The sequence below is a fragment of the Peromyscus maniculatus genome, chromosome 4 (genome assembly GCF_049852395.1).
Source record: "Peromyscus maniculatus bairdii isolate BWxNUB_F1_BW_parent chromosome 4, HU_Pman_BW_mat_3.1, whole genome shotgun sequence".
Taxonomy (NCBI): domain Eukaryota; kingdom Metazoa; phylum Chordata; class Mammalia; order Rodentia; family Cricetidae; genus Peromyscus; species Peromyscus maniculatus.
The window spans coordinates 88681154-88703837 of NC_134855.1; the positions used below are offsets into that span (position 1 = coordinate 88681154).

Here is a 22684-nt window from a genome sequence, read left to right on the forward strand (position 1 = left end):
GTCTGTTTTTTTGGGGGGTGGGGAGGTTTGTGCATGTTAGTGAAGGCATCTGAAGAGGCCAAAAGAGAATGCCAGACCTCCTGAAGATGGAGCTACAGGTAGTTTGAATCACATAGCACTGGTGTTGGGAACTGAACTTGGGTCCCCTTAAAGAGCAGAATATACTCTTAACTGTGAGGCCATCTGTTCTGCTTTTGACATAATATATTTTATTTTCAAAGGTCACGTGGAATAAGAAACTTTATTACACATGATGTTTAATATAAACTTAGTACTTATCACTGAAAAGGAAAGTGAGTGTCATTACAAAACAAAAACAGTTATATGAATTCATGTTTAAATATCATTATACCAATACTAGGTATATCTCAGAAGAGTGAGAACATCATTGGAAACTATTAAATTAAGTGAATGAAACCAGTCTTTGAAAGACAGCAATCACGTTTACTCCAATTTGAGGATGTTAGATTTAACCTAAGTACAAATAATCAATTATGTATGTATCACATGGAAATAGAGGTGAACTTGATTGAAAAACAAAGGGATTCATGGAGGGGGCAGAAAGTTTGAATTGAAGTGTGTGGGTAATACTTGATAGAATTTTTAGGTTCAAACTTTCCAGATATCTACAGTGTGGCTTCTAGCACCAGTTACTACACGTCTATAATCTCTCTGTGTGTGTGTATGTGTGTGTGTATTTGTATATGTATCTTAACATTTTTCTCCAGATTAGAAGTATATATTCCTATATATTCCTATCAAGCCAGTGGGAACCTTTTAATATGAATCAAATGCAGGGGTGATTAGTTTTTCCTTTTCATTTTTCCACCTGATTCATTGTAAGTCTTATATTTGATCTTATCATTTTGTCATCTTGGAGGATATAAAATGGATATGCATTCAATAATTTGAAACTGTTATTCCACAAATCTACATTTAAAATTGATGTATGTATAGATTTGCTTGTATGTATAAATGATTGAGGTTTTTGATTTTGTGAATAGTAAAACTATTTCAGAATCATATATTAAATTATGACCATTTGGTTAACTATGTAGTATAAAAAATTATTTGAGTTATCACAGTCATTGAGTCTCTGTTAAAATATTCAACAGGACAATATTAAATGAGAAATTTACTTTTTTGTATACCAATGTCTGCCAGGACATTTTTTTAAATCTTCCTCTGGTAACACCTTAAAATTCAGTTCTGCTAATATATATATAGTAGTACAAACAACTTGATAACTGTTAGATAAACGTACTATCTATAAGCATTGATGAGAAATGTTTAAATTGCTGATAATAAAAATTGTATTTTAAAATCCCCAATAAAATTTCACTTAAGCTGAAACACTAGTATCATTTAATTCAATATTCATATTTTCTAAAATACTTTAATTAGCTCAAACATGTTTGTCACTTGGACAAAAAGTAGAATGCGTGAGGTTCATGGCACAGAAACATTTCAAAGATCTATCTAAAGCAAATGAATAACACTCAGAAACAACATTAGACAAGTAATAAATACTTTCTTACTTGACACTACAGTCTTTCTCATAGCAAAATCATAATTGAAATCAAGCCACTAAGCACACTCTTTATCAAATTCATGAGGCCTTAAATCCTCTTACCTGTGAGTCTATGTTCTTTACAGCATATATTCTTTTGTCAACAATCCTGACACTGTCCTTAGTGTTATGGCTCCCTCTACTGAATGTTCTTGCTTGGTTTGTGCTCTATTCCCTTAAACAATGTGTGTCCTTCTTTGTGTTTTGGCTTCCTCTACTGTGTGTTCTTGCTGGTTTTGGGTTCTAGTCCCTTAAACAATGTGTTTCCTTGGGGCTCTGTCATTTCTCCTCTGGAATCTTTCATTTCAGTGGTAGTCTGGAAGAGTTTTGAATGAAGATAGTACTTGTATTGTAATCTAAATATTGTATCTTTTACTTGATATGTACTGAACGATTTAAGTCAAAATGTAAAAACTATAAATTTTAAGGAAGTACATTTCTCAGCCCTTAAAAAAAAACCACAAAGGAATAGAAGCAATTCAGTCTGACTATTTCTATGGTTACTGCAAACTCATGAAGTATTGGGACAGAGCTGAATTCTTCTGATAGTCTTTGAAATGATTATCTGAGACGTTAGGTTTTTGTAAAGATCAGGAAAACATGAGTACAAAGTTTCAACACTTCAGTAAAATGTGAAGTTTATTTTTTTTACCAAAGACAGAAAACTGAGTTCAATCAGTAATTCTGGAATATTTAATAACACATTTTATATACATTTGAGTGTGCTATACTGAACAAATACAGTTTTGGAAAAAAACTTTAACAATTTTATTATTTTCAGAATATTGCCATGCCAACAATACTTGCTTCTTCTACTTTACACATTATAGATGTTTCTTGACACACTTATGTAAGAAGTTCTATGAATCATATCTAATATATGATGGATAGCAATCTTTCAATACTGAAATATGATTATTATAAGTAAAATATAAGATAGATTTTAGAGAAGTATTTAACATCAGTAATCTTTACATTTCAATATGAATAAAATATTCACTGAAAAGAACAACATTGTTATTAAGAATTATTTTTTCTAAACTATCTGTTTGGTATATCTGTAGAATATGTCCTATGACAACTCACTACCCGCTCTCCCACTTCAGTGGGATCAGTGTACACGTCTGATGTTTAAATGTTAAATCTGATTTCAGGATAGTGGTCCATAAGATGTTCATAATTTCCTTATTTTTTCAAATCAGGTTAAATGTAGACTCAACCAGCTATTGTCTCTGTATGAATGCTGACATCTATGTAGATACAGCTCTATGAATGTGGTGCAAGGGGGCCTATCTATTGTCTACCACACATGTCTGTTGTAAAAATGTCAGGGAGAGGCAAGGAGGAATAGAATAAATTTATCCTGAGCTGAGTCACACATACATATAATTCAGCAACATTTTGATCCCTGTATAAGAGGTTCTGTAACATATCCTTTGTAAACTGATATATAGATGTCATAGATACAAATAGAGATAGGGAGAGAGAGAGACAGGCAGACACACACAGAGACACACATATGCACACAAGAGAGAGGTTGTTAAAAAGTAGATAATCCATGTTTTTATCTGCCATAGCAACTCCTCCAATTGTTTCAGATTGTTTAATATTTGTCAATAGAAATATTGTTGGTTGTCAGTTCCTACAATCAAAGAAAGCAAAATATTTGTTAGAATCATTCAGTCTCACCAATTTAATATTCACTTATAGGTAAGCTTCAATATCTTGAGTCCTTATTTTATATATTGCATATAAACATCTTCTCTACATTTCCAAGTTTCCTTCCAAAAATGTCTATATCCTATCCAGTGTTGTTTTTTTTAAATCTCCCCTTTTCATGATAATTCATTTTAACCCTGTACCATTGGGTTCACTTGCTAAGCACATTCTGATATTTTTCTCATTGCAATACATAGATCAATCTTTCAATTTCTTATAAAAACACCCAGAGAAATATGTCCTGTATTAAGCAATGTTAGAGTAAACCTCATATATGTCTACTATGCTCACAGAGGCCCATTAAAATTTTGAGTTTAATATTTTATATAAAAACTACTATTTTACCCAGGATATTAAATATGAGGATATTAAATTATGAAGTGAATAGCAATGTGACTAGTCTTTAAGAATCTATGGAATCCTGAAATCCTTTGTGGTTTTGCTACTTTCACATGAAAATAGAAAATATTTAGTCAACATAAATAATGTTCAGAAAGAAGCAAATGGAAAGCAGTAAAGATAGTAAATGTTAGCAAAAAATTACAGAAAAAAACAAGCACTGGAGCAAGCCACAAGGAACAAGACAAGGGAAATTGTCGAAAAGGAATACCAAATAGAAATCTCCATAGAGATATTTATCAAAATACCCTCAAGCTTAGTGTGGTGTTGCACTTTAATCCCAGAAGTCAAGAGGAAGAGGCAAGTGGACTTCTGGGTGTTTGTGGCCAACCTGTTATACCAGGCCAGTCAGGGATATTCTCCCAAAAACAGTTCTTTAAATGGATGTTAATTACAACAAATGTAAGGTCTAAAACAGATATTCGTTTCTGGTATACTAATTGTTTTCATGGAATAGTCTTATATATATTAAGATTCTGGTTCTAAGACATGTGTAAGTGAACTCTCCTCTACCTCATCTCATGGTAAAAGTAAGGTAATAGCTAAATATTGGGATATAGTTTGTCCTCTAAGCAGAATTTTATTTGATACATGGGTTAAAATAGTACTAAATATAACTTTCTGAATTGCCCTCATATGACCTGCATCTTGATGCTAGTACTAAGGTAAATATAGGAAAGAGAAAGGAGAATATATCATGGAGCCAGATAGGCTGATAGTCAACTCATGTATCTGTTCCTTTATAATTTGTGATGATAGGCTTTTCATAAGAGAGAGGACCACCAAACTCCCCAAATGATTGAATAATATTGTAAATGAAATTCTAAAAGGTCTTATTAAATATGAAACACAAAGCCAAATGCAGAGTTAAAAGCCCACAAGATCAGAGCACTAACAAAGACTTTAGCTTACCAGTTGCTGCCGTCCTTCCCCTGAGAGAGACCTTCTCCTGTCTGACCCATCTTTTTATTTCCTTTTTGTTCTACCTTCTCATTGGCTTTTAACCCAACCACATGATTTCCTCATCACTGCCTGTCTATACAGACCTCCAGGTCTCTATGGTTCATACTGAGATTAAAGGGTCTGGTCACCATTTGGCTGTGTCCTTGAACACACAGAGACTCTGCCTGCCATGTGCTTGGATTAAGGGTGTGTGCCACCACAGCTGGACTTCTACTAAATGGCTTGCTTTTAGCTCTCACCCCCAGGCAACTTTATTTATTAACATGCAAATAAAATCACATTTCAGACAAATAAAATATCACCATGTAATATTATAATGACAATCACTTTAAATAAAACTAAAAATGGTTGTTTTATAATCACATGTACTGTCTCATACTCAGCATCAAAGAAAGAGGAACTTTTAATTCATCTCATGTCTATTCACGCTATATTATCCATACTATATTAGTTTAGGGATATTAAGAAACAATCTATAGAATGAGCATATATACATATGTATGGAATCTCACAACCACATAAATTTTGTAATAATTTCACTAGGTTTGAAAATTTAAAACAAAGATTATTAAATGAGTTTGGTATTTCAGAAAGTTAGTCTGAAAAGGCTTTTATTTGTTAAGAATAGTTTCAAAATGCAAGTGACAGATTCATTGTGATAGAAATTAAAATGTGTATTCTTTGGTGTTTGTGTGGAATATTTTGCAGCTAACTGTTCAGTCTTTTTGATGTGTGCTTCACTTAATTCTGATGCTTCTCTATTGTTGGTCAAGATGATCTATCAATTAGATATAGTAGCATACTAAAAATCACTCATGGGTCAATGCTAGACTGTGTCTTTAAATCTAGTAGTACCTCTTTTAAAATGAATTTTGGTGCAACAGAGTATGGTGCATGTATATTTAGGATGGTTGACAGTTCTATTAAATGGAATGAAGTGTATCTTTTTATTTCTTCTAATTAGTTTTAGTTAGAAGTCTCTTTTGTCAGATATTGGGATAGACAGTTGTACCTGGTTACTTCCTGGTCCTGTTTAATCAGAGTATTTTTCCATACATTTACACTATCATTAAAGTGTCTATCATTCAAGATAAGATGCATTTCTCATAGATAACAAATAAATGGATTTTGTTTCTTGTTCCATTCAGTCAGCCCACATGTTTTGGTTGCAGAATTGAGGCCATCAATAGTTAAAGTTACTATTGAAATTTGTGCATGTTACTGGCAGGAATTGTGTTGTTGATTTTCAGTGTTGTTGTTTTTTTGTCCTCAGTACCTTGTGTTTTAGCAATTATGTCTTTGTGTTTTTTTCCAAAAAAGTAGATGCTTTTAAAAGTTGTAGACAATTAATAATGAGGATGTTATGAATGTTTACACCTTATATATTTCATTCACTGTCTGTAACAACACTAGTTAATACAGCAAAATAAGGGAAAGCCAGTTACTGTTTAAAATTTATTTCAAAAATCTATTAATTTGAAATAAGTTCATACATTTTGGCAACATATCTTGCTTTATTTGTTTCTCCATCTATAATTCTATTGGGACTCTTGATGCATCTGAAAAAAAGTCAGATGTTGTTTATTTATTTTTTGTTTTTTTTGAGACAGGGTTTCTCTGTGTAGCTTTGCACCTTTCCTGGAACTCACTTGGTAGCCCAGGCTGGCCTCGAACTCACAGAGATCCTCCTGGCTCTGCCTCCCGAGTGCTGGGATTAAAGGCGTGCACCACCACCGCCCGGCATCAGATGTTATTTATAACCTTTATGTTAATTAAATAATTCTAGCTCTGTGGCAGAAGAGTGTGCTTACAACCACAGATTATATCCTCAAGTCTCAGCACCAAATATGTTTTTTCAGTGATCAGACAATGATTCTTTATACACAGAACCCAAAAGATGTATCTCCTCATGTCAGGTACAAAACTTGTAATTGCAAAGTCATAACATCTAGTGGGGACAAAACAAAACTATGCAATGGCTCCTAGTGCATAGGACACATCATCTTGGAATTAAGCTGGAACATGAAACCTAAAAATAAGATTCATCAAAATGTTGCACAGCCAAGCTAAAAGTTGCTTAGAAAGTGAGCCAAAGCATGTCAAGACATATGTAGACTTATTGCGGGAATCATCCTTTTCATTCATGTCTATTCATTTATGCATCTATGTATCTATGTGTTCATTTTGTGTGTGTCTGTATCTGGGTGTACACATATCATGGATCATTTGTCTAGGTCAGTTGACAATTGGTTTGACAATTTTTTCTCTCCTTTCACATGTCGGCTTTGAAGATTGAATAGAGTCAACAGGCTTCACAACACGGGTCTCTACACACTGAGCCACCTTGTCTGTTCAGGAATGATCATTTCCTAAACAGCAATTTACATTCATATTTTAAATGCACTTAAAATGTTTAAATCCACTCACTTTTATATAAAATTTGTAAATGATATCTCATTGAAATAAGAACACCAGGAACTTTCCAAGTTTATAAAATTTCTAATTTTGTTTGCTCTCTCTCTCTCTTGTTCCATGTAGTGAGCATGTATGTGTGTGTGTGTGTGTGTGTGTGTGTGTGTGTGTGTGTGTGTGTACATGTGTACTAACAATGTATGGGGTGGCACTCATCAGTGCATGTACTCCTGTAGGGGTAGCTTACTTCCACTATCTTTCTCTCTCTTTTCTACTTTATATTTTTTTAAACAAGCTTCCACACTGAACCTAGAGCTCACAGTTTTTTCAAGACTAGCCTGACTGAGAACCACAGGATGCCCCTGTCTCCACCCATTCTCCATCACTAGAGTGACAGCCATTATGCTCCTATGTACAGTATTTATTTAAGTATCTCCACTACATTGGCACATTGGCTTAGTGATATTGAACTTAGTATATATATATATATATATATATATATATATATATATATATATATATATATATACTCTTTTTTTCCAAGAGTATTAATATATGTCATGTGAGTTCTCAAAGAATGTCTACTAAACCACATATCATCCAAAATGTATTATCTCAAAATTAATGTAAGATCTTGTGTGATATTTGATTACACTGTATAGAAATATGTCACTGTGATTGGTTTAATAAAAAGCTAAATGGCCAATAGCTAGGCAGGAGGTAAAGCTGGACTTTTGGACAGAAAGAACTCTGTGAAGAGGAAAGGCAGAGTTCAGCTGGTCACAGGGGAAGCAAGACATGCAGGAGGAGAGGTAAAAGCTACAAATCACATGGCAACACATGGACAGATAGAAATGGTTTAATTTAAGTTGTAAGAGCTAGTGGGACAAGGCTAAGCTATAGGCTGAGCTTTCATATGTAATAAGTCTCTGTGTCATTATTTTGTGATCTAGTGGCCCAAAGAAAAACACATCCATCCACATATGGTGCCCAACATGCAGCCATGTAGATCCACATAAGGCCTGAGAAAACTAAGATAAGTTCTCACTAGGAGCCAGATGTGGCTTACTAGTCTTGCAGTCTCTCAGGCTGGCTGGTGCTCAGTGGTGTACAAATGTGCAGCTACCAGCTGCTGCCTGTGGACTGGAGCCAGCTGATCAACTTCCTTCACTTATTTTCTGTCCTCTCTGTAGGTCCTAATCTTCATTCTCCTCTTCAGCTCTATCCTTAGTTCTTAACACTCCTCAACTGTGAAAGACATCACATGCCACTCATATGTCTAGTGCTACCCACCATTCAAATTGTTTTCTTCAAACTTCCTAAGTAAGAAAATATGCATCATTTAACATATTGTGTTATTTAATAAATATCACATGAGTAAATTTTAGTGGCAGGAAAATAATTTCTATTCTGTTGTTTAACTTTTCTTCAGTCTTTGTTATGTGTATTAGTGAATGTGTTATGTGCACATGTATAGGTACGTGTCTATGCAGGTGCATACCTGTGTATGCTCAACAGAGGCAGAAGAGGACAACAGGTGACCTTGACTAACACCATACACCTTATCCCATGAGACAAGATAAATCACTGAGTTTGAAGCAAGGCAAGAAGTCAGAATATCTCCGTGATCCTCCTGACACTGTCCCCAAAGTGCTGGGTTACAGGAGCTCACTACACATGCCCAACTTTTTATGTGAGTCTAGATATAACTCAAATCTTCATTCCTTCATAGCAAACTCTTTTCCTACCAGAGACTCAACTCCCCAGCCCTCTGTTCAGTTTTTGTTATTTTTAATCCTAATTTATATTTAAAATATTACCTCCTTTTCCCCTGTCCTTTCTTTCCTCAAGCCAATCCTATGTACTCCAGCTTTCCTATTTCTGGATTTGATGACCTATTTTAATTGTTATTGTCACACAAAAATGCAGGTGTGTGTGTGTGTGTGTGTGTGTGTGTGTGTGTATCTTTAATACATAAATAAAGCCTGATCAGTCTGTTTAGTGTTACTTTGTCCTGTTTCAATTATACATTTCTTCAAATAACTTTGTAGAATAAGATTTCTCATCTTTCCCCTGACCTACTACTGACTCTTTAACACTTTGGCAGGTAACCATGGATAAGCAAACAATCAGAATAAAATTTACCAAATGATTCATGAAATAATATTTATCTACAGTAAAGTAAATCTACTTCCTCATGATACAGTTTGTCAGACATTAATGACCTTTTGTAAAGTGAGATACTGATGAAAATTGGCATAACTTTTCCTTATTTCTCAAGCCGTTTTTTTTTTTACATGAAGACAACTTTTTCATATTCTTAACCCATGCATCCTTGCTTTCATACTCAGTACAATAAAAATTTGTCCTTTTTTCTTTATTTATTCCCTTTATCATTATTTTTATACTTATTCTTACTCATTCCCCATACTCATTTCTTCCTTACTTCCCCAGAGACACTGCATATAAGAATGTACTGGTAACCATAAGCAAACTCCATTAGAAACGGCCTCAGTCTCCCCTGTTGTTAAGACTGGTAATAGGTGCCATCGATGTCATTTCATTTCCACTTTTCACTGGTATCCATTGAAAGAGAAGTCTGTTGACTACTAGATCCATCAGTACTCATGTTAGACACAGATACTCTGTCAAATAACACATTTACAGAATATAGTTCTCACCTTCCACTGTTCCTTTTGCTTCCGTTTTGTCTCTTTGATCTCTAGCCCCACCTAAGTTACTAGGACATTTAGCAGGAGCATGCTTAGAAGAACTCAGCTAAAATTAATACAAAAATTAAAGCAATTAATGTTTTCTTACTCATTTTAGAATATGTGAATGTCCTGATTTAAAAGAAACTATACATAAAACAAAAAAGACTGTGCCTAAAAACACAATTATTTCAATACCCAACCTTATACATGCTGTCTACATTAAGCTTATCTTTTACCATTGTGTAAAACAAAAATGGAAGTTTAGAAGACACATGTTCATAGATTACTTGTCGTCTGATTACTTGTACACATTTTATAAAAGAAGTTAACCTTATATTGACGAACTCTTACATTCCACATAGAAAATGAGTATTCATTTTTAAAAATAACTTCTTCTTAAACATCCCAGTAAAAAACTCTTTTTGGCCACAGAATTTTCTATTTCCTCTCCTAAGCAATCAAGATATAACAATGATTTCATAAGAAATATGCTTTCTCTCTCTCTGGAATATTTTCTAAATTCACATTTTTGATAAAATAAATATCTCAATTTCAAAACAATAATTCTATATTTTACCAGCAGACGGCTTCTAAACCTAGAAGACAGGAAAGGAGAGGATAGGAAGGAGTGAGCATAGGTGGTGGAGAAATGGTTTTGCCTGCTATAAAGTGAAGCAGAACAGGCACTAAGAAATGAGGTGGTGACTGTTCTTGCTCCTGGGAAAAAGCTGAATTACACTGTTCATCAACAGAGCCAGTAACAAACACAAGCACTAGTGGGACTGTACCTTCTTCCTTTGAGAAAATTGACCACTGTCTGAGTCACTGTGACTCCCAGAGCCACATCCTAGCCCAGGAAAAAGAGTGTACCTGCAGAACAGAGTCCCACAACTGACTGGACATGTCCAGCTGTGTTTACATTTCATCAGTAGCCTATCTGCCAATCTCTCTAGTTGGTTGTGGTGGCAGTTCAACAATGAGACTGGATGACTCTCTGTTGAATTACAGTTTCACTGTGCTGTGTATAACTTTGGCCAGAGAAATATTTCCTCTGGAAGCTTTTGGTTTAAGGAACACTTGAAGATACCCACAGCCCTGCAGAGTGGGCAGGAATAAGTCACCCAGAGACCCCACCCAACACATGGCCCAACCATAGAATGAGCCACTATAATTGTGCAAGTTTGGAGTGCAGAAATGGGAGAGAGAGAAGCAGAGCAGCTTGAGCACTATGAAGAAAGGTGGATGTGGAGACTCAGTGATGGAGAAGAACAACCTGATGTGAGTTTCCTGTGAAGTCATCTGAGGCTATGGTAAAATCCTGGCTTGCACTGGTGCTGAGGGACATTTCTGGGTCTGTGGCCATGCAGCAACAGGCACTGGTGCTGGGGGACATTTCTGGGTCTGTGGCCATGCAGAAGCAGAGGTCTGTGTTGATGTCCATGGCCCATGTTATTACCAAAGGCCATGTGGTTGTCCTTGTTCTGGACTGCTGCCTGGGACGACATTTCTAATGAAGGGCTACACAGGGTTGGCCTCTCCCCTCACTGGATTCAGCACTCAGGAGAGCAGGCCCTGCATCTCACTTAAGTAGCACAGTAGGGCTGGCCGTAGGAGAAGGGGTGTGGGTGAGCTGGCCCTGAGGGCATGAAAACTGGAGAGCTGGCCCTGCTCCTTATCTTCCATGCAGTGATGTGAGCAGAAGAGCTGGCTCCACCCTTTGCTCCCTGAGGCATTGGGTGAGCTACCCTAGGAGGTGCTGGAGATCTCATCATGCAGGTGAGTATATGGGGAAGCTGGCAGGCTGACCAACTCAACTACCACCAAGGTCCAGATACAGGACTAAGAGTTGACTCATCCCAACATCCACCCCATCTGTGATCTGCTGAAGCATGTGAAGGAAAGAGTCCTGCAGATCCAATGCCCACAGGATTTCCATGACACAGGGCAACAAAAGGATATCCAAGAGGAGTCCAGTGAGGGTCCAGTACTGATAGTGTAGCAGAAACCAGAGGCCTAAAACTAGACCAATGATTCACTGCAATGCACACTTGCAAATGAAGATGTATGGACTAATCGGACAAAAAAAGAAGACAGGAAAATATAAAGGAAGCCCAGGGAGGAGCTCTAGAGAGGGGGCATAATAGGATGCAGATGTCTAGAAGGGCAAAAATGGACAAGCACATTTTAACTACAGTGGAATGAGAATAATAATACATAGAGAGGAAGGAAAGCTAAATACCACTAAGGATGTTTGAAAATCCATACAGAGCCTACGATTTTATATTTACATGAAAATATATATGATATATATGTGCATATATAAATAATTTAAATGAAGTTATACCACTTTGGAAGATGCTGCTTCCCCAAGAGCCATAGACTGTCTAACAAAATCTTCAGCTCCAGGCAAAGGAATGTCCCTTTGAGTTGTTGCTCAGTGGATTCTAAGAGACTCCCAAAGAAATATAGGCTCTTCGGGTTGAAGCTAAGATTCTATTACTGGAGACACACCTGAGACATGGGACTCATAGAAATCAAGCAGGAAGTGGCCTGGAATACTTTTTCATGAGGTATGACTTTCATAGCATCCCAAATGTGCTATGTAGGCTACCAGGAGAGAAAAAACAACCAATAGTCTACCTATTTGTAGGGCCTGTGGACCACAAAAACGACTTGTAGAACAAGATATCTCCAGTGGTGCAATAGTACTTGCTTCTTAGTAGTAACCAATAGCTGTCTAGCTTGACTTAAGGCCTACCCAGTAGAAGACAACTCATACCTGATACTGCAAATCTGAGCAGCGTCCTTGGCAGTGGAGGTCACTGAATCTAGAGAAGAATCTACTACTGCCATTTCCATGGCTGGCTCTGTGGCTGGGTGGCTGATTCCTAGCATCTTTCTCCTTCTCTCTCTTTCCTTTATCTTTTTTCCCCAGATTTCTCCTCCCATTTGTTCTTCCTGCCTGCCAGCCCCACCTATCCTTTCTCCTGCCTAACTATTGGACAATCAGCTCTTTATTAGACCATCAGGTGTTTTAGACAGGCAAAGTAACACAGGTTCACAGAGTTAAACAAATGCAACATAAAAGAATGCAACACAACTTTGCATCATTAAAACAAATGTTCCACAGCATAAACAAAGGTAACACACCTTAAATTAAAATTCCACAACAGACTCCTGAGTAGGAAATGATGCTACTCCTAGGCTGGTTCTTCCCACATCTATCAACAATCAAGAAAATTCCTCCCCGACCATCTTACAGGTCAATATGATCTAAATGATCACTCACTGACACTCCTTTTTCAGGTGACTTTAAGCTATATAACATGGTAATTAATTTAAACATCATAGGCACTCTAAATTTTCTTGATAGCTGCTCTAATTTTATGTCTTATCATTTAGAAAAAATGAGCTATTAAACAACTTGAAAATACAAGCCTTTTTAATCATATGATTTCTTTCCAGTAAATAAAACGATTGTTTTCTATTATCAAACTCTCAGTGACCAAAAGCTTCAAACTAACACTTTACAAAATGTCACTTAGTTACTTGCAGTCTTCCTCTACCTAATCAAGCTCTGAACCTACAGATCCTTGTTAGAAAGATTGATTGGTCTGTTTGTGTCCAAATTCCTTCCAAGATAAAATCCTATCCTACCCATGGATTCCATTGGAACATAATGTGAATGAGGTCTCTTAGATACAGACTAAGGCTGACAACTACTCAGAGAAGGATGATATTGGCTCTCATGGCACCCAGGAAAGGATGCTGAACAGAATGCAAAGGGATCTGGTTATAGTAGTACTGAGTAAAGATTTGTGATATTAACTGCAACATGATTTAAACATTCATGACAGCTTACAATGATTCCAAGTCATATTTTCTACTGAAAGAGATGAACAGACTCTTCACAGTTAATAAACCATAAAGGTCTAGGGTTAAAATGACATGTGGCTGGCTCCATGGAAGCTTCTGAATAAGTGAGAATGGTCAAATAGGTAGCAATGGGTGTGGCACAAGCTGAAAAGCCCAGCAGCCAAAGGAAAGAACTGTCACTTTGGGACTAACATCTCAATTAAAATATTGTAACTTTTCAATGTAAGTGTGAACTGTCATAAATCATTAGAGATCTGATTCAACAAAGGCAGCCTGGTCATGGAGGTCAATCTCTACTGATCTGCAGGACAAGTGTGACTAGCAACACTGCAGCAAAAGAATGATAAAAACAAAAGATGGACAAGATGCCCTCTTCTTGCTCCATCTGTCTTTTGAAAGAGAGCATTCCTCCTAGGACTCAGGGAACCCAGAAACCTTTATTTTTTTTGAGATTCAATAAGTAATATATAGACAAAATCCCACCAGAGGAAGAAACACTATTTTCTGCAACACTGTAATTGAAGACTAAAACAGCTAATTAGAATATCAAATATATGAATTATACACACACACACACACACACACACACACACACACATATATATATATATATATATATATATATATATATATATATATATATATATATATATATGGTTTATAATTGGATGAAATGGAAAATGTTATGGTCCATAATTTCTAAGTTCCAGAAAGTTCTGAATAAATGAGAATACAGAGATGTAGTTCATTGGCAGAATTGCCCAGCACAAACGAGGCACTTCCTTCAGTCTTCAGCAATACAAAACCAAATCATGAGATAAAGAAATGCTTCTTCATTTCTGCTTCTAATGGTATGCATTTTGCATACTGGATATTCACTGCTATTCCAAAACAACCTTGCTGTGGGATGTTAATGTATGTCCTGTGGGAGCCCTTCTTGGGTTCCTTGTGGTGTTACCCAGCAGGTCTGCATAGAGGATGATTAGGACCATGGGCCTGAGTGCAGGTGTCTGAGATGGTCTGCACTTGGCTGTACTGGGGGATGGTCTGTATGTCAAGTTGCTCTGATTGGTCAATAAATAAAACCTGATTGGTCGTGGCTAGGCAGGAAGTATAGGCGGGGCTAACAGAGAGGAGAAATAAAAGAACAGGAAGGCAGAGAGAGCCACTGCCAGATGCCGCCATGACCAGCAGCATGTGAAGATGCCGGTAAGCCACCAGCCACGTGGCAAGGTATAGATTTATGGAAATGGTTAATTTAAGATAAAAGAACAGTTAGCAAGAAGCCTGCCATGGCCATACAGTTTGTAAGCAATATAAGTCTCTGTGCTTACTTGGTTGGGTCTGAGCGGCTGTGGGACTGGCGGGTGACAAAGATTTGTCCCTGTGGGCAAGGCGGAAAACTCTAGCATCACAACCTAGAGTCAACAATAATATATTATGAGAGGGATTGAAGACATTGTGATTAGTTTGAACTGCAAGTTAGTGTTTGCTAGCATTACAATGCAAACATTTACCCTTTACTTGTGCCTTCAATAGCATAATGTAAGGCAATCCATCTGAATACATCTTTAAAGAAAAAAATCAATGCCTTCATCCAGAAATAGACTGACCATATCTGTTGAATACCATCTTATGGCATATAAGAGTGTGTTTCTGGCCGGACGGTGGTGGCACTCGCCTTTAATCCCAGCACTCGGGAGGCAGAGCCAGGCAGATCTCTGTGAGTTCAAGGCCAGCCTGGTCTACAAAGCGAGTTCCAGGACAGGTTCAAAGCTACACAGGGAAACCCTGTCTCGAAAAAAAAAAAACCAAAAAAAAAAAAGAGTGTGTTTCTGAAATAACACAGAATAGCTTCATTATTAGATAACTTAATTAAAGCTGTTAATATTTGGGTATATTTTACAAATTTAATATCTTGCTTGTCTGTTTGGATTTGTCCTTTTTATACACATAAATATCATTGGTTACAAAGATTTATCTTTATATATGGTGGGCAAAGATAAAATAAGAAAATGGATGGGAAGCCTCTGGCAGTGTTTTGCATGTTCTTAGTAGAATTCTTAGATTCATCAACTTTGATGGAATATAAGTGTATAAAAGTTATTCTTCTTAAATAGATAAGGACTTAAGAGAAGATGTTTCCATTTTCTTTAGTTTACTATAACATATAATTACTAATCAGATATTTGAAAGCTATTTTCATTATTTAAGCTATAACAACATTATAAAATACTCTATTAATAATAAAATTCATTATAGTTACACTTAGTAATGACAATAACATGTGTTATGCACTGCATTAATGTTACATAAATGATCTCATGAAAACCTTTACAAGGTATTATCCTTTTCATATTTGGTGATATGTAACACCAGCAGTTCAGACATGTAGCAACTAGGTAGCAGACATTTTAACCAAGTCATCTGTGAATCTGCATCTACTGCATCTGCACCCACCTGCTACTTAGCTTCATTAATCTTTCTCCTAAGAAAGTGAATTTACTTTGCTTTCCCAACTCTATGTAAATATAAACACACCAACACCAGTTGGACCAAAGGGGGGTGGGATTGAGCAGCATTCTCCAATAACAATTCTTAATCATCATAGAATATTCTAACTTCATTATTCCTCAAACAAAGGGAATTGAAAGGCAAGAGTCATCTAATAGACTGTGATTGTCAACTCTTTTTATGAATAAAAAGGCATTTTATAGGACAATCATATAAGAGCAAGGGAAAATAGTACAAAATGATTGAGTTTCATTGTGAATCAAAGTTAATCAAAAAGTCTTAACTTCTTAAAAAGTTAGTAAAACCAAACTGAAAACCCATTAATCTACCATAAGATCAGTTGTCCAATCAAACAAAATATCAAATAGGAAGCATCAATCAATATAATAAGGGGATATGAAACTTATGAATGATTTGTTTTGCTCACCTCAACTTACTGCTTTGCTTACCCAACTAATTAGACTGATGACTAATTGATACCTGATCACTGAATCCCTGTAAGTTAGTCTTCTTTCCATCAATTTGATATTTCTTGGTTGTGATATTCTTATTTCAATATGTAACATTTTTTTTAAAAAATCAAACAACAGTACCTTTTCATCTTATCAAATACATGTATATTTCTCCCCTTCTTTACTAAAAATTTTGCCATCTCTATTTTGTTTTCTTTGAGAGCCAGTAAAAGTGGTGTAAAGCCATCATGCAAAACAAAACAAAAAAAACCTGCAATCCAAAATCACTGTAATCTTCAACTTAATGGAGCCTGAAACAGTCCTATGAGAATATAAAGCCTTGCTAGAATGAATAAGCAGCTTCTTCCCTTGCAGGCCCCTGCACATTCCTTCTCCTTGAAATGCCCTACAACTGTCTACATGTGACACATGAAACCTTTGCACTCCCTCCCAAATATGACTTTGAGACTGTGTTCATTCTACAAATATTCCCTTCTACCTTAGCATTGAATATATGGAGTCATGTAATTGCTCTCTTCACCTCTTTAAGAGCAATTTGATAAGCAGGTTTCTGCATGAGTATCTTGAGGCTTAGCAGTGTGCTCAGTTCTTAAAGGAAACTACTGGTATCTATGGACCATACCGAGTACATAGCTCCTGAGTTTTTATTTTTCCAGTGAGTGTTTCCTCCAATGAGTTTGTATAAACCAATTTTGACTTGTGAAATCATCTAACATGGTTTATAAAAAATGATATTTACCCCAAAGGAAATATAACATAACATCAACCCAGAAATTTTCAAACTTTTGTTAATTTACACTTCACTTGCATTCTGTTTTCCCCTAATGTTGATTAAATGAAGCATAAGAAAAATCATTCAGTTGTTTTTTTCAACACTGTCCTTAACTCACTGTTTTTGCAATGTTTACAACTGCTAGGATATGACGCCCAGGCTTTGTGAGCTTATCATGTCACACGGTAACAGCTCAACTGTCTAGGTTGTGATTTGCTGCTACTTTTTCAATATAGAAAAAAAACTTGCAATTACTAGTCTGGGATCTGTTTATTTGTATACTAATAATACATAGAATTCTTAAAATTCTAGCTTCTTATTAATTTCAAGATCTTTTAAAAGCAATGAATTATTGTTGTCTTAAAGCAAGGAGAGTTATCAACAATCTTCACCATTGTTACTGTTTTTTTCCAAACATAAAAATAGTAAAAGGAGAAAGTAGGACTAAGATTATTGGAGTCAAACAATGGCTATTCCAGAGTTCCTTTGGATTTTGAGATCTAGCATATACACATTCAACGTTTATCCAGGAACTCTTTCAGAATTTCAAGGTGAAAATACCTTTGTCTGCAACTAATTAGATTTAAAGATTCAAACTCTACATAGAAAATTCTACTTGTAATACAAATGTCCAAACTTCTCCTGAGGTCATTGGGGCACACAATCCAGAACTAGGTGCTACCTATAATTTCAGTCTCATTTCTAACCCACATGTCTAATTACCTTCACTGTTTGTTCTTATCACTGAAAAGAGAAAGGACTCAGTCACTGAAAACTTCTTAGTTTCCCTTGATGGGAACAGCCAGGGAACAAACATCTAGAATTGCATTTCATTTCAATATGGAAAAATGTCAGTTCCATCTCCTCCTCCTCCCAATCCAGGCATCCTAGATTTGAAAACAGAGGTTAAGTTTTGACCTAAGTGGTGGTCATATCTGTAGTTAGAGTTTTCTCCAGTCCTGCTTACGCCTGCAGTTGCTCAGACCCAAGTAAACACACAGAGACTTATATTACTTATAAACTGTATAGCCAAGGCAGGCTTCTTGCTAACTGTTCTTATATCTTAAATTAACCCATTTCTATGCAAATATACCTTGCCACATGGTTCATGGCTTACCAGTATCTTTACATGTTGCTTCTCATGGTGGCAGTGACAGTGTCTCCCCCCCCTCAGCCTTCCTGTTCTTTCTCTTTGTCCTGCCTCTACTTCCTCCCTGGCTACTAGCCAGTCAGCACTTTATTTATTAACCTATCAGAGCAACACATTCACAGCATACAGATCATTCCTCTGCACACTTCTTCAAAAAAAGGCGGGGGGGGGGAATATGCCAGTAGATTCTGTGATCTTTCCTCTGTTTTTACATATATCCACCACCTACTTACTACCTATTCCTCAGATTGAACTACAGGCATGTTTATTTGTAGCTCAGTAACTTCAGCAAATGAAGAGTGAATACTCCTCAAACAGAAAGCATAGTAGCAATACATGTAAACTCATACTAAAATAATTCTGTTAGTTTTGATAATTTTTTTTTTGGTTACTGTTGGTGTTGGCCATGCTTTTTTGTGATAGGGGTCATGAGGTTGAACAGTTAAGAAGGAGTTTTGGTGGGGATATGGGAGGAGCTGGGTGATCTGGGTGATGGTAAAGAATGTGATCAAAATAAATGAAAACAACAATAATTCTTCATATATTCCTTCAATTGCCTAAGTTCCAGGTGGGCCTTCATATTTCGGATCAGGTTCCGGTAACCGTATTCTTTGATTTAGTCTTCACTCAGAGAAATATATCATTTGAAAATTTTTTTGTTAGCAACAGCAATAAGATTTAAAATTTGCCACAAATTCTTTTGTTTTACTTGAGTTTTAAAATGGCTTATTTAGCAAGGGAAATTTTGCTCTTCAATTCTGTTGCCTTACACAAGTTAGAAACAATTTTTAGTGGAAAAATAATAAAAAGAGAAGCTTTAACTTGAATAAATACAGCAGACATAGTTTCTGCCCCAGCAGCAGCCTGCCTCTGTCACAAAAGGAGTTGTGTTATCACCTGTCTCCAGGTGCCTTTCCCCATCAGCTAAGTGACATGTTCACCCCTTAAAAGTGCCTGCCAGGCTCAGCTCGCTCTCTTTGACTCTTCATTTTCCTTGTCTCTCATCTCTCTCACTTCTTGCTCCTCTTTGTTTCTTCTTTCCTCTCTTGACATTTCTTTTCTCCCTTGCTTTTCTTCTTCCTCTGGTCTGTCTGCTTCTTTCAAGTCCCCATGCTGACATGGCCTTTCACTCATCCACTCTCTCCTTCACCAGTAAACCTTGCACTAGGTCTGTTGCGCATGGCTTGTTTGCTTAGTGGCATACCTTGGCAGGGCCCCCCAAAATGTACCCACTATTGCCTTCCTTTTTATTTACCCTTTTACATGATGTTTCACAAATACTATTTCTCTATGCAGGAAAGTTCTAGACTCTAACACTTCTTTCAAAGCAAGTCACATTCCCTATTTGAAGTCATATTCTTAAACAATTAAGCTATTTCAAATTATTTTCATTCAAGGAAGTTAATCCTATATGTATTGCTATTAGTGTGTGTGTGTGTGTGTGTGTGTGTGTGTGTGTGTGCGCACACACACACACACACACACACACACATATTTCAGATTATTTGGGGACTACAGTGCTGTGAACTATACCTTGTTCTTTTGTTCCATGTCTACATTGTATTTAAGCAAATATGCAGCCAGCTTCTGATTATCTTCAGACACAGCATAGTGAAGAGAAGTATTACCATTTTTGTCCATACGATTGGGATTAGCACCAAGCTTCAACAATGTACACGTGCATCCATATGACCAGTTTTGTACAGCCTAGGGATTATACCAAGAAACAGATTGCTTGTTCAATTACTTCAATATAAACAGCACATAGAGTTCACCAATTACTAACATGTTCATGGGATAAGTTTGTTTTATAATCATTTAAATTAAGTTATGTTATGCTAGATTTGAATAGCTATATATACCTTCATCAGAGGTGTGATGGAATTCCCGTCAACAGCATTAATGTCACATTTATTTCTCAGTAGAACATTTACTACTTCTTCCCAGCCATAGACACAAGCAAAATGCAGAGCAATCCTATGGAAATGAGAAATTTTTAATGAAATTCTAGAACACTATGCTAAAATTTACAATTACTCATGTAATCATAAAATATTAAATGGCACATAATTCTTAAACATTGAATGATAGGTGTTTCTTCCACCTTCTGAACAAATACTTAAGTCCTTGTAAAAAATGGAAATATTTATTAACTTGTATTACTCACTATACTGGTAAAAAGACCTTTTCAATGGTGTCTTTTGTGTGGTGCTTTGAACTGAGCACATGGCCTCTTCCATGCATAGAAATAAATCTGCCAGTGAGCAATACCCCCTAACCAGGAGCAGGTTTAGAGAAAAAGCATGGCATTAAGGTTAAATCACCATAGGTTTAATTATAACTTAAACTTTGCTACAAACTACTTAGGCTTTCTATGAATCAATTCTCTCATCAGTAAAGCTAAGATGAAAAACAGTAGTTATTTCACAGAATACCACTGTGATTCATCAATGGGAATTATGCAAAATGTTTAGAATAGCTCCCTGCACTTGACAACTCAATTTAATATTATCACTGTCCCTTCTGCTCAGCAAACAAGATTTCAAGTACACAAAATTATGTGATAATAATTCTTCTGATATATTTAAGTATTGCTAATTTCAAGGGTTCTAAATTATATTTAAAGTCTCTAAATTTGCTTAAGGGGGACAAAGCAGCAATATTTTAAGAATAGTACAATAGGAATGCTACATAATAAATGTTCATGTTAACAATGTTGAATAAATTACTTGGTAAATTTGTGAATTATCAGGATAAATTTGTAGGCAGGATTGGACAATCTGGCCTAGAGACCTGTAGGTGGAGTGCAAGTCTTGAGACAGTACTGAGGATCCAGAGAAGACAGAACACAGAGAGGTCCTCCCCTCCTTCTGGCTCCCCTATGCTGGTCTTTGAATATAACAAGGGCCATATAACATCCTCCACGCAGGCCACTCCTACCAGCACATAAGCACTATTACCTTTCTTTAAAGTCTTTGTCATGCACGCTGTGTTTCCCAAGTTTTATCATTCTCTGCAGTCTCTTGACATCACCTTCACTCACAGCTTGGTGGATCTTTTTGTGAGGTTTGTATCTGGCTTCATTTGCAAAAATGCTTTTCATATCACATAAAAAGTACAACAAGTTTTTTTTCTGGGACATTGCAGAAACCCATAGGTGTCTTTTCCTTAATTCCATGAACCAAGTTCTTCATGACTGAAGATACTTACTGGTCTCACAGCCTGGCCCTGACCTTCAGATTTTCCCTAGTATTGGTCCTTTGACCCACTAATTTTCCCACTCAAGATCAGCTTATGGAAAATCAAGATAAGCCCACAAGGTCCCCCACCAAAATTGTGTGGTGTGGGAAATAGCTTATGGCACCCCTAGATACAGTTGCTGGACTCCAGGTTCCCAAGCAACACAGGTAAACATTGATGTGCTATTCACATGCACAAGAGCGGGCCTCCTGCATTGCTAACATCCCTAGAGTTTAAGGATGTTCATTGTGAATGTACAGGCCACTTCTGGCCATTTCTCTGCAGGAAAACAAGTGTGTTCCATTAAATATCCACATCACTCTCACTGTAAACAATGCTCCTCCTCAGCTTCCATCTAACACTCAATGCTCCAGCCCTTTTACTCCCCTTCTACACTTTTCTCTCTTCTTTCCTCCTCCCTTCTCCCTCCCCCTTTTCTCCCTCCTTTACTCATACAATCTTAAGCTCTTTGTCTTCCTCTTCCATTTTTCACTACTCCCTTTTCAACTCTATTCTTCTCCCACAAGAACAGCGCCCCACCCCGTTCCTAAATGCAACCCTGGAATGTCTATCCTAGTGCCGCTCTTTCTTCCTACCTTACTTCCTTCTCTCCACACCCCTTTCACTCCAGGTTTCCCACAAGTTTTCAGATTACACCTATCTCCTATTCCTGCTGATCTTCACCCACACCATATAATCTCATCATTCACTCACAAACCACACACGCAAAATGAAAAGCAAGCAAGCAAGACGTGATGGTTCACATTTTAATCCTAGTGCTCAGGAGGCTAATGCAAGAGAATTTTGAGTTTGCTGCCAGCTTTGATTAAACTTAGTTCCAAATAAGAAAAAGTACCAGAAATGTCTGGAAGGCAGTGCTTA

General features: G+C 36.5%; 1 protein-coding gene across 1 annotated transcript in view; it reads right to left on the bottom strand.

Annotated features, from left to right (window-relative positions):
• Positions 1-2371: 2371 nt before the first annotated feature.
• LOC143272641 (anoctamin-7-like) overlaps positions 2372-22684 on the bottom strand; it is a 40623-nt gene continuing 20310 nt past the window's right edge. The window contains exons 3-5 of the mRNA XM_076568414.1: positions 20425-20539; positions 20191-20269; positions 2372-3212 (exon numbers count right to left, since the gene is read on the bottom strand). Coding sequence (XP_076424529.1) covers positions 3184-3212; positions 20191-20269; positions 20425-20539 — 223 coding nt within the window. The 3' untranslated portion in view covers positions 2372-3183. The remainder of the gene's footprint in view (positions 3213-20190; positions 20270-20424; positions 20540-22684) is intronic.